The following is a 12,270-nucleotide window of genomic DNA, read 5'->3' as shown; positions in this document are numbered from 1 at the left end:
AGTTGAGCCACATTCAAGAACCAGTAACTTAACGGCCGTTACTCGTATCTCTGAATCAGTGTTGTCTCCCATGTCTGTAAGTCCTACACGTACCTCACTTTAGAACTTTCCATGTGGAGTCAGGCATACGGCCAAGGCTTCCGACAATGATAGAATACCTCAGTCTGTTCCTGATTAACTCCTAGAACTGGAATGTGGTGGCTATTCCAAGATCACACATATGTCCCAAAGTCGCACATGACAAACATTTTATTACATTAAAAAAAAAAGTCATCTGTTAGCTGTTCAACTGCAGGCTACCTCATCTGAGGTTACCTCAGAAAAATGGCATCAGAAAACAAATACAGATTTTCAGCATCACAAAATGGCGAGATTCTCCTCCACTTCCCCATTAAATGTTAATCAGTGGCTTTGGCCGCTTCTGCTCAGAGCACCCAATTGCTGACATCACATAGGACCCGGTTATCCTAATGACACCAATGATAGGGGTCCGTCCCCAGCCGCCTCCCCGGCTGCCAGACGGTGGCGGCCTGAACAAGAAGGCAACACCCGGTGGCTCTGGGCCACTCCTCCGCGGCGAGCTCGCGCTTCTCACGATGGGCTCCGGGGGCCACATCGACGGCGGTGGCGGCATCTGGGGCCCACATGAGCAGACACCGCGCGGGGCTGCGGTCGGCCCTGCGATTGCTTCCATCTGAGGTCCCACCCGGCGTGGTCCTGCCTCACTGCGCAGCAAATGTCACACCCCGAGAGAGGGTAGGAAGTGGTGCTTCACCCCAGGAGGCGGGGACACCTGTAGAGGGACCCGCCCCGCTTGCCTTCTGGTTCCTAGCGGCTTCTGAAGACCGCAGCGTCCACGCCACAATCTGGGCATTTGGACACGACCCAAATGCCGTGCGTGGGTCCTCAGTTCGCCCTCCCGTTCCCGGGGTGTGTCGAAGGCCGTGCAGTTTCTGGGGGTCAGAAGCTCCCAGGCTGCTCGAGAGCCACACGTGCATTCTCACTTCTCTTCTCGCCTTCCTGCAAACACCCGGCCGTACCTCTGGTGGCTTCGCGCGGGGTCAGATGGCTTCCTCCACCTGCAGGGGCTGCCCCACCCCTCCGCCTTCGAGAGTCCTTCTGCTCTGCCCACACCCGTCCCCACCCCTGCACCAGGCCCCGCCACAGAGACTCGCCACCCATACCCGTCCGTCAGAGGACGAGGGTGAGCGTTCAAGACATCCGTCGTTTCCCCACTCTGGGCCAGCGCCCCCCCTACCCCTACCCCTTCCTCCTCCCTGCCGTCAGTCCTGCACCAGGAAGTTGATGAGGGCCGTTCTGGGGGAGAGGAACGCTTTCTTGACGCTTCGCCCCTGCAAGAGCCTGACACCCAGCTCGCTTTGGAGAACGAGTTCGTGGACTTTGTCCTGGTCCCGAGAGACTCGCTGGGGCACGGGGATTGTGCCGCAGGCTTTGTTGTTGATCTGAGGAGAGAAGCCGAGACAAGCGATGAGGAAAAGTCCTGAGAGTGGCAGGCGCCTTCCCCGCGGAGGGGTGGCGTCCGTGCCCAGCCTCCCGACACACCCAGACGGGCAGGGAGAGGCTGGGGGCCCCCGGCACCTACGGCCAGTGCACCTGTGCTTCCCGAGCGTGGCCCCGTCCCAGCTGCGCAGGAAGTTAGGTCACACACCCTCAGCTGCTCCCCGGGGGAGGGGAAGGGCTGTGTCACCCAGGATTCTACCCAGGCCGCGGGTGGGCCGGCTCGTGTGGAAGGCAGGCAACCTCCCTGTCACGGGCCTGGCTCCTGTGAAAAGGGGGCGCCCGGGCACGGCGACCGGGAACCTGGGCCCACATCACTTTAACTCTCCTTGCCGAGAAGGGGCCGGTACAGTTGCAGACGTCGGTGGGTACTCACTGAGGCTTTTTCAATACGGACAAACTTCACAGCAAGTATGAACTGATGTGGGCACGGGGGAAAGTGCTCTCACGGCCCTGGTGGCTTCTCAACAGCCACGCTTCAAATCCCCAAGCCCACTGCTCCCGTAAGAACACTCAACACTTCTTTCACTGATGCTCCTGTTTTTTTTTTTTTACCAGGAAAATGCAGCCACTGTTATTATGAAAAGTTACCAGGAATAGTCTCTGAAGTTTCGACCAAAGCCTATTAGGTATCCCTAATCATCCGCCTCATTTTTTCCAGATTTATGTAGAACTTGGTGGCATTTTTCTTGGTTGCATCACCCTGTATCACTGCGCGGGAGCCAAATATGGTAAAATAGTACGTCCTGAAATGTTCTAAAATATGGTTCTTTTTTGGGGGGATGCCTGGGATTGGTTCCATCCAGTGGCTCAGTTGGTTGAGCGTCCAACTCTTGGTTTCGGCTCAGGTTATAATCTCGAGGTTTGTGAGTTTGAGGCCAGCATTGGGCCCTGCACGCAGCACGGAGCCTGCTTGGGATTCTCTCGCCACCCTTCCCCCGCCACTCGCAGTGTCTCAAAATAAATAAACTTAAAAATAAATAAATAAACAAATAATTAATTTAAAAAACGTGGCTCTTTTAAAAAAGTGTGAGTCTAGGGGCGCCTGGGTGGCTCAGTCGGTTGAGCATCCGGCTTCGGCTCAGGTCATGATCTCGCGGTCCGTGGGATTGAGCCTCGCGTCGGGCTCTGTGCTGACAGCTCGGAGCCTGGAACCTGCTTCGGATTCCGTGTCTCCCTCTCTCTCTCTGCCCCTCCCCCACTCATGCTCTGTCTCTCACCATCTCAAAAATAAATAAACATTAAAAAAGAACAACTAAAAAGTGTGAGTCTCGGGGTTGGGGGTGGCTCAGCCGGGTTAAGCGTCTGCCTCTGGATTTCAGCTTCGGTCATGATCTCGTGTTTCGAAGAGCTGGAGCTCTATGTCGGGCTCCGTGCCGACAGTGTGGCACCTGCTTGGAATTCTCTCTCTCTCTCTCTCTCTCTCTCTCTCTCTCTCTCTCTCTCTCTCCCCCTCCCCCACTCGCTCTCTTTCTCTCAAAACAAATAAACTTAAAAAATAAAAGTAAAATGAAAAAGCGTTGAGTCTCCTGGACGCAGGGTTTTGGTGTCCTAAAACGGCAGAGCTAGGGCTGCTGCTCAAAGGACTGTGCCCCCCCCCACCCGCCTTCTCGTTTCTAAGCCATCGGGAGCTACCTTCTTCCACCGCCCTGTGCTTGCTTTGACCGAGACCTCCCACCCTGTCACACCAAAGCCGTGCCCCCCGTGACCTCCTGGGGGCCCCGGACACGGCCTTCTCAGAACTTGGTAATGAGTCACACCTCCAGCTTCTACTTCTGGATCTTACCCAGGGAAGAGGGGCCCGGGGCGAGCGAGAGAGCGTGTGCTTTTGCGCAGACAGACTCAGGCTTGACTCTCAGGCCTGGACTCACAAGCCGCGGGACCTTCAGTTTTCTCTTCTTTAAGGATGGAATCTTCCGGACTGTTGAGGAAGATCACCTGTCCGAAGGGACCAGCTCACTAAGCCTTACGCCTCCTTACTCCCGGCCACGATGGAAGGGGCCGGTGTGGGATGTGCTCGGCACAATGACCCTACTTCCAGACCCAGGGCTTCCCTGGGGACCTGGGGGCTGGCCCCTCTGGTGAGGCCTGTCCGGGGAGCTGAATCGTTCCCCTGAACCCAGCAGGCCTTCCCACACGGCCCCAGGCACCCTCTCATGGCTTCTGGAGCCCTGGGACTCCCCTGAGTCGCCTTACCCAGGGCAGTCCCTTCGCGGCGGGTGGGTCTCTATCATGCTCCACCTCCTGGCATGAGGCACCAGTTAAATGGACAACAGATGCCCCCGGACTTGGCCTTCAGGGGCCCAAAGGGGAAGAAGCTCTCTTTGACTTTAGAAGAATCTTTTCGTCTCTGTTTGGTGGCTTCACAAGCTTCTGCCCTTCCATCTTTGCCACTGCTCCCCTCCCACCCCCCCATCACCCACAGCCTCGGTCCGGGGCCTCGGCATTGTTCTCTTAGACTTTTCCAACTGAAAAGCTGGAAACCATGAGCACTGCCCTCGCCCCACCCACTGCCACTCACCGACACGGAGGCAGCCCCGCAACAGCGAAGAACAAGGAAAGCCCCCACCGACCGAGCTCTCGCTCTGTGCCAGGCGCTGGGCTACACAATCCACCCGAGCAAACCTGCTTATCCTCCTGCAGCCTCGTAAGGTACATGCAGGACCACTGCGTGCCCATTGTACGGATGGGAAAGCCGAGGCACAAGAGGTGAAGCCACCTGCCCGAGGCCCCACCCCACAAGTGGAGACGGGATGACCTTATGGATCCTCTCTCCCCCTGGTCAGCCCCCTGCCAGCCCCCAGCCCTGATGCCCTGCTTGTGCCTGTGCTCTAGCCCCCCTCCGTGGCTCACCGTCCCAATGTCCCTGAGGGCGCTTCCCCCTTTGCTTCTGCCGACCAGGCATCCTCTTCTGCGCTAGGGAAATGCTGCTCCTCTTTACGGCCAAGGTCCCACGTCCCCTTCCGTCAATGCCCTGACTGTGCGAAGCGGTGATCCCGACACGAGCACCTAGCAAGCAGGACCGGCAGGAGCCTGTCATTTAGTCATTTATGTGACATGGGTAAAACAGGGCCTGCTCCAGGGCAGCTGTGTGGGGGTAAATGAGTCAGGATCTCGAAAGTTCTTCGGGCAGTGCCTGGCCCGTAGTCGGTGCTCACTGCTTGTTAGTGGGTTTTGTCACTAGTGTGTCCAGAAGCAAGCTAAGCGTCTCCTGGCGTCATCCGATCTAATTCTTTCAACAACCAGACAGAGCAGCCACTGTGTGGCCCCCATTTCACTGTTGAGGAAACCGAGGCTTATGGAAGTATCTTGTAAGACGGAGACTTACGGGCAGGAGAGTCTCGCTCCCAAGCTCCACGTGTTAACCTTGAGTCTCCAGAAACTTCCTGTGTGTGTGTGTGTGGCATTTGTGTGCCCCCTAGACCGTCCCTCGTGGGCGCCACGCTGCATGGAGAGAAGGCGGTGCCCCTGGGCTCAGTATCCCTAGTGTTGGGCACGGCCCTGCATGCTGTGGGCACCGAGAACTCGAGCCGGACCGAATCACGCTGAATTACACTGCATGGTGCTCAGCTCCCATTTCCGGCCGGGGCGCCAGTCAAGATCACACGGACACAGAACGCAGGCCTCCACAGGAGGTCTGTCACACGGCCCGGTGCCCCGAGCCCGAGGTGCTCAAGTTGGGTAGACCCGCAGGGAGTCCCATCTGTAAACATTTTAAACTCTGAGTTTTCATTTCAACGACAATCTGAAACCATTTCGCCAATTACCAAAACGAAATTTCTTTTCTGCAGTGATCAAAGTGGAATGATACTGCATAGGCTAAACCTCCAGTTCCTCAAGCTGGCATTTCTCAATGTGTGGAGGACGTGTTCTCAGGGGCCCACGAGATCTTTCTTATTTAAAAAAAAATTTTTTTTAATGTTTATTTATTTTCGAGAGAGAAAGAGAGCATACGTGGGGGAGGGACAGAGAGAGGGGGAGACAAAGAATCCAAAGCAGGCTCCAGGCTCTGAGCTGTCAGCACAGAGCCCGACGTGGGGCTCGAGCTCACGGACCGCGAGATCATGACCTGAGCCGAAGTTGGATGCTTAACTGACTGAGCCACCCAGGCGCCCTGAGATCTTTCTTACAGACATTACTTAAGGTGAAGAAGAAACGGCTTCTCTGTGCCACAGAGCTGTTTTTGACTTTGAGAGTTTTGGAAGAAGCCCTCCAGGCCACGCCCATGTCCTCCTCTCCGTGGGGGAGGCAAAGCGGGGTCGGCGTGGAACCAAGCATCAGGGGAGGTGGCGTGGAGACAGAGTGGCTTCTGAGGGGCTGAGCCTCCCGCATGAAGCCGTTTCTCCACATGTCCACCCCCCTGCTGGGCCCAGGGTTTGCACAGACACAGAAGGGCAGGGTTTGCACCTGCCTGGCAGACCGGGGCCCTGGGAGGCTGTGCTCTCCCTCAGCCCCTGGGTGATGTCTTCGTGGCCTTTTTCACAATTTGCAGTAATATTTTTCTTTCCTTTTTCTCTTCCCTGTCTCTCCCACTCGGCTTACAGCTCTGTAGGTATTAGGGACCCTGTGTGTCCTGTTTGATTAGTATCCCCAGAGCCTAGCACTGTGCCTGATGGTAACTTGAGAACTACTGATGAATCAATAAACCCGGGCAAGGCGACCAACTTCTCTCATTTCTCCACTGCAAACACTGAGAATGGAAACGCCTACTTCACTGAGTGAGAAGAGTTTACTTCGATTTTGGATGTGAATGACCTGGCCCCATACGTGGTTCAGAGACGTGTGTGCTAAGAGGTCCCCCAGTTCAGCCACATCAGCTTACATATGTAACAATCATATAAAAGATAAACTATTAGAGTTACCTGCTCTATAAAAGGTTGAAATAAAAAATGTCTTTTATGTACCTACAATGATGCAATTTACCAAAAAAAAAAAATTCTTTTTTTTTTTTTTTTTTTTTTTTTTTTAAGTAGGCTCTATGCCCAGCACAGAGCCCAATGCGGGGCTCAAACCCGCAACCCTGAGATCACGAGTTGGAAGCTCCACTGACTGAGTCACCGAGGCGTCCCCCCCGCAAAAGAAACTTGATGTAGCCTTTCTGAAAGAGATTTTTCAGTGAGGTGCTCCTGTTCTGCCCACCTCCTCACTCTCACCCTCCTCCCTAAATGAACCAAGAGCAGCTGAACGAAACAGACGGAAGAGGAGACTGGAACACGGCTGGAGAACAAGACGATCAGAACCTGTAACGCAGGACAGGGTTCTATTTTCCACTTTCTAATCCCTGGAGGGCCCTGAGTATTTTATGCTCACAAGCTTTTGGTATGCGGTGACCTCAAAACTGAAGTGTGCAAAGCAAAGACGGGTGGGACGGTCAGGCTGAGGGCGGGGTAGGCTGGAAAGGCCCAGGCAGTGGCTGTGGGTCTTGCGTGGGGCCGGGAGACTCCCAGACTCTGGGGCTGCGGGAGAGACTCACCAGGATGGCCATCTCCACGACGTCAGGCTGCTGAAGGAACTGCGGGTCCACGGCCGGCCACGCCTGAAGCAGCACGCCGGCGTCCCAGGCATAGTGGGCACACAGCTTCCCGGGGACCTGTTGCAGGCCTGCAATGCCAAGGCACAGAGGGTCACTGAACACGCAGGGCTCACGGGGGGGCAGGGGGAGTCGCTTTCGCCCCGGCACAGCCCGGCGTGGAGCTGCCTGAGGCCGCACTACGGCTTTTTCACAGCCTGCCAGGTGCCCCCCCACCTACTCTGGCCTGGGTTTATGGGTAGCCCCCCAACTATTTTCAACAGCGCCCAGAGCTGTAAAGATGGGTGGACACGTGGTTCTAAAGTGTGCATTTTGGGAACAACAAGGCCGCTGATCTGCCTTAGTCTCTGCGGTTCTGTTGATGAAGGAATGTCTTTGTGCTCCTGAGAGCGGATCCCAAAATAACGAGCTGTGCTCGCTTCCTTTCCTGCCTGTGATTACTTGTGGTCCGCGAGGCCCTCCCGCCGGGTCCTTTTACTCATCATCACTGGAGCCCACATGCTGAGAACAGCACGGCGTTCCTTCTCGACCTTCTCAGAGGGATCTCAGCCTTCACACTCGACCTCTTCTCGAGAGGGGCTCCTGCCAAGGGCTGAACTGGAAAGAGCTGGCCTTGGCTCGGGGGGGGGTGGAACCCGAGGAGGCGGTGAGGAATCAAAGCCCACAAGTCTGCGTCCCAGAGCGCGTCGTGCTGCGGCCCCAAAGCAGGTACAGGTGGGCTCCACACCTGCAGGGCTGCCCGGGGACTTCAGCCGGGGGCTTCTGAGCAGGAAAGGCTTGGCCTGCAAAGTCGCTGCCGATCTCATGAGCACAAGAGAGGCCCCCAAACGTGCAGGAAAGACACGCGTCAGAAAGCAGATCCCTGGGCACTACCAGTGCGGCCGCACCCTGACCGCCTCCTCGTCCTCCTGGAGGTGGGCCCTGGACGGGGGATGGCAGTGAACGTGGCAGCATTCCTCACGCTGTGATTGGCTTTTCCGGGGGTGGCCCTTGCACACCTCCTCCTCATCATTAGCCTTGAGCCCAGAAGATGCGTTTGAGGGAGCAGCCCATGCCTCAGCGAATGGTCTGAAGCCAGCTCCCACGCAGAGGGAATGAATCCCACCAACACCAGTGTGCCAGGAACGCTGTGTTGGGACCGACGACGTTTTATTTTCCCTGATGGCAAAAGTAATGCCCGCTCCTGGCAGAAAAGGTCAGACTATAAAGAAGAAAATCATGTTCATCTGGACAGCATTTTTTAAGCTTCTTGTTTGGGAAGATAGTAATGTATTTAATGGCTAGGATATATATAAACCAACCCCACCAAAACAACCCACTACCGTCAGGATCATGCTGTATATGGAGTTCTGTATTCCTTTTGTTTCACTACTTTAAAATCATAATTAATTAGAGGGGTGCCTGCGTGGCTCAGTCGGTTAAGCGGCCGACTTTGGCTCAGGTCATGAGCTCGCGGTCCGTGAGTTCAAGCCCCGCGTCGGGCTCTGTGCTGACAGCTCGGAGCCTGGGGCCTGTTTCGGATTCTGTGTCTCCCTCTCTCTGACCCTCCCCCGTTCAGGCTCTGTCTCTCTCTGTCTCAAAAATAAATAAACATTAAAAAAATTTTTTTTTTAAATAAAAAAAATAAAATCATAATTAATTAGAGAGCCTGGGTGGCTCAGTCCGTTAAGGGTCCGACTTCAGCTCAGGTCATGGTCTCACGGCTTGTGAATTTGAGGCCCGCGTCGGGCTCTGTGCTGACAGCTCAGAGCCCCCTTAAGATCTTCTGCCCTCCCTCTGTCTCTGCCCCTCCCCTGCACATGTGTGTGCTCCTTCTCTCTCGCTCTCAAAAGTAAATAGACATTTAAAGAATAAATAAAATAGTGATTAATTTCATGGGAAAGGATGGTATACAATAGCACACATAACACGACTCCAGTTTTAGTAAATGTTTATACGAACGGACAAAAGGTCACAGGGAATGGAATACAATACCAGCAGTGACTGTATCTGGGAGGTGGGAGCACAGGTGATCTTTCTTTCTTGAAAAATTTTTCCTTAACATTTGTTTATTTTTTGGGAGACAGAGACAGAGCGTGAGTGGGGGAGGGGCAGAGAGAGAGGGGGAGACACAGAAACCGAAGCAGGCTCCAGGCTCCGAAATGTCAGCACAGAGCCCGACGCGGGGCTCGAACTCAGGAACCACGGGATCATGACCTGAGCCGAAGTCGGACGCTTAACCGACTGAGCCACCCAGGGGCCCTTTTTCTTTTAATGTGTTAACAGATTCTCTGCCAAAAACATTGAATACTTCAGTAATTTGAAAGGGTATTTTGAAATCAAGGTTTCCCACACTGTGAGATCAGTTCAAGATTTTTCTTCTGTTTTTTTCTAATTTTTTTGTCTTTTTATTTTTTTACCTTTTAAAATTTATTACTTATTTGAGAGAGACACAGACAGCACAAGTGGGGGAGGGGCAGAGAGAGAGAGAGGATCCCAAGCAGTCACAGCACTGCCAGCACAGGGCCGGACGCGGGGCTCAAACTCGCGAGTCAGACGCGGGGCTCGAACCAAGAGTCAGACGCTTAACTGGCTGAACCACCCAGGTGCCCCTCTTCTGGTTTCTTTGTAGGGTTTCTCTGTGTTCCCCGTTGAATCAGCTGTGCCTTCTTCTGTGGGTGACGTGAAAGAACATTACACGGTCAAGTTTCCAAACCTGGTTGGCAGAGTCAACCTCCCCTTCCCTATCGGTTTGTGATTTTTCTTTTACGATACCCTGTAGTCGGGATGGTTTCTGGATTCTCCAAAGCTCTTACAAGTAGCTCTCAAAGTGGCCGTCCGCGATTCGGTAGAGCTCGGCCAGAGCGTGGACCGACGTGCGGCTTCCTCGAGAGGGTCGTGCCCCTGAAAGAAACTGGTCGGCCTACCCCCCGACGTGTGCATCGAGGCAGAGGTGATCCACCTGGTAAGCTCAAGCTGCTTATCTCCTCGTGGGTTGTCACAGCCGGTTCCCAGACCGGCCCCGGGTCCACGGCTCACTCTGGAGCGGCGCTGGCCCATTCTACTCCGGGCACCTCTGTCGTGATTCTTGTGCTGGTATCGCGCACTTATGTGTTGCTTATTGTATGTTTTACTCTCTGGCACTCTTGCTGTAACCCCGTGCTGCCAGTCGGTCTGAGGGAAGTGAACGCCTGCCAGAGTCTGAGAATCGAGCAGCATCAAAGATGTATTCCTGGGGCCCAGCTGGCCCCTGTGCCCCGGGGTTCCAGCACTTGCCAATGGACCTACTCCATTCCTGACAGATGTGCGTTTTGGCCGAAGCCGAAAGGAGCTTCCTGCTTGTTCCTCAGAAGGGGTGCTATTATGACTCCTATCTAAATACAAGACAGAGGTCACAGGAGGGAGATAATCACGTCTTTATTTTAGCAGGCTGGCCCAGTCTGCCTTGTCCTGTGACCCAGCTGCAGCGGGACGGATTCCAGACCCTCCGCGTGGTAATTGTACAGGATGCCTGGGAGATGAAAGGGTCTCGGACACAAATGTTCTGGGCAGAAGCTGTTACAAATTCCACAATAAAAAAAAAATGAGGAAGCCCGGCCTTCCTGGAGCGATCAGGATGCTTATTTATAGCAGCCTGGGTCCCTGCCAAGGTTTCCCTATAGACAGGGGTGGGGCCATCCTGCTCAGCGGGGAGGAACAGAAACTCCCGGTGGGTTCTAGGCCCTGTTTTTGCCTCTCTACTCTTTAGGGAGGTAAAAATACCCAACATTTGCATAGCAAAAACAATGGTTTCTTTACATGACACAGCCCGGGTCGAGAGCTGGCCTCTGGGTTAGCACCTGGACAAAGTCTGAACACTTTGGGAAGTGTCAAGGCCGTGGAGCACAAGGCTACCACGCGGGGGCGGCTGTTGCCTACGGCCCACCCCCTTCCGACCCCTCCTCTGGGAGAGCTGTCGTCACTGACCTTCCAGGCAAGTGACCGAAACAGCTGAACCGAGCCTCCTCTCGTACGCGGAGCACTGGCAAGGTCGCCACGCCGCCGTGGCAGCCGGGAGCGAGTGCTGGGGCGCTCAGGGTGTCTGTGGCCGGCGGCCTCTCTTGCTGGCCGTCACCAGGCTGGCTGCCACCCCGGTCCCGCGCTCTCACACACACGTAAGGGTGGGCTTGGGGACTCCATGGCCTCTGATCCCCCCCGAGCCTCATCCAGCCCTCGCGATTCCAAGGAAACGGACAGGATGCGATGCCGCTAGATTTTGGCTTTTGCCCACAGAAGGGGTCCTGCTGACTTTCTTTTGAAATAACGACGCTGACACGCACATGCGTATTCGTATGTAAAATGCCCTCAGACCATCAGTGAGAACTTACTCTCCTTTACAATGGACACACACACACACACACACACACACACACACACACACGATTTGTATGTTTGTAATTTTGTTGAAATTGAGGAACAAAACACATACGTTGTGGCAAAATGCTACACTACACTTTGTTACAGCCACTTTTACGAGGAAAAATGGATCCGTGGCGGCAGCCTGGGGCTTTGAGGGTTGCGAGTTACTTCGGAACGCCTAAGCGGGGGGGCACAGGGTCACCTTGCTGTGACCTCACAATTAAGGTGCTGATGAAAGACCTGAAGCCCCCACAAGGTAAAGCCTGAGGCAGGAGTCCAGACAGAAACCTCCCTGTGCAACCACAAAAATGGCCAGAAGAACAGAAAGAGAGAGCTTACGGCCACATTTTAAAAAACTCGTAGTTTGGGCAAGAGGCTAACCCCAAAGCAGCACAAAAAAATAGCAAAAGAAAAACCCCCAAATGACTTACAGAGCCTTCGTAGGGTGGGACACAATGTGGCTGGTAAAAAAAAGAACGGGTACGCCCGCCCGTAAGTGTCGATACAGAATGCCAACATCTGCACAGAAACAGATACACATTTCACAGACTACATGCATGGAGTTCTAGTGTGATTAAATTCTTTTTTTTTTTTGAAGCTTATTGATTTATTTTGAGAGAGAGCATGAGTGGAGGAGGGGCCGAGAGAGAAAGAGAGAGAGAGAGAGAGAGAGAGAGAGAGAATCCCAAGCAGGCTCTGCACTGTCAGCAAAGAGCCCATGTGGGGCTTGAACTCATGAACCGTGAGATCACGACCTGACCTCAACCGACTGAGCCACCCAGGTGCCCCCTTGTGTTCTCCTTTTCATGGCCACCACCCCCTCTGCCCAGTCCCTAACCCCCTGG

The 12,270-nt window shown here is 54.4% G+C and overlaps 1 protein-coding gene across 2 annotated transcripts in view; it reads right to left on the bottom strand.

Moving 5' to 3' along the window:
- Positions 1-231: 231 nt before the first annotated feature.
- Positions 232-12,270, bottom strand: part of LARS2 (leucyl-tRNA synthetase 2, mitochondrial) — a 169,624-nt gene continuing 157,585 nt past the window's right edge. For both annotated transcript variants that reach the window (XM_047096296.1, XM_047096297.1), the window contains 2 exons: positions 6,992-7,119; positions 232-1,463 (listed from right to left, as the gene is read on the bottom strand). In XM_047096296.1, the coding sequence (XP_046952252.1) occupies positions 1,284-1,463; positions 6,992-7,119 (308 nt within the window). In that variant the 3' untranslated portion in view covers positions 232-1,283. The remainder of the gene's footprint in view (positions 1,464-6,991; positions 7,120-12,270) is intronic.

This window comes from Lynx rufus, unplaced genomic scaffold (assembly GCF_022079265.1).
Source record: "Lynx rufus isolate CCGP_SWC_20201006 ecotype Redwood Valley unplaced genomic scaffold, mLynRuf1.p SCAF_4, whole genome shotgun sequence".
NCBI lineage: Eukaryota > Metazoa > Chordata > Mammalia > Carnivora > Felidae > Lynx > Lynx rufus.
This window is presented reverse-complemented; position numbering and strand designations above follow the sequence as displayed.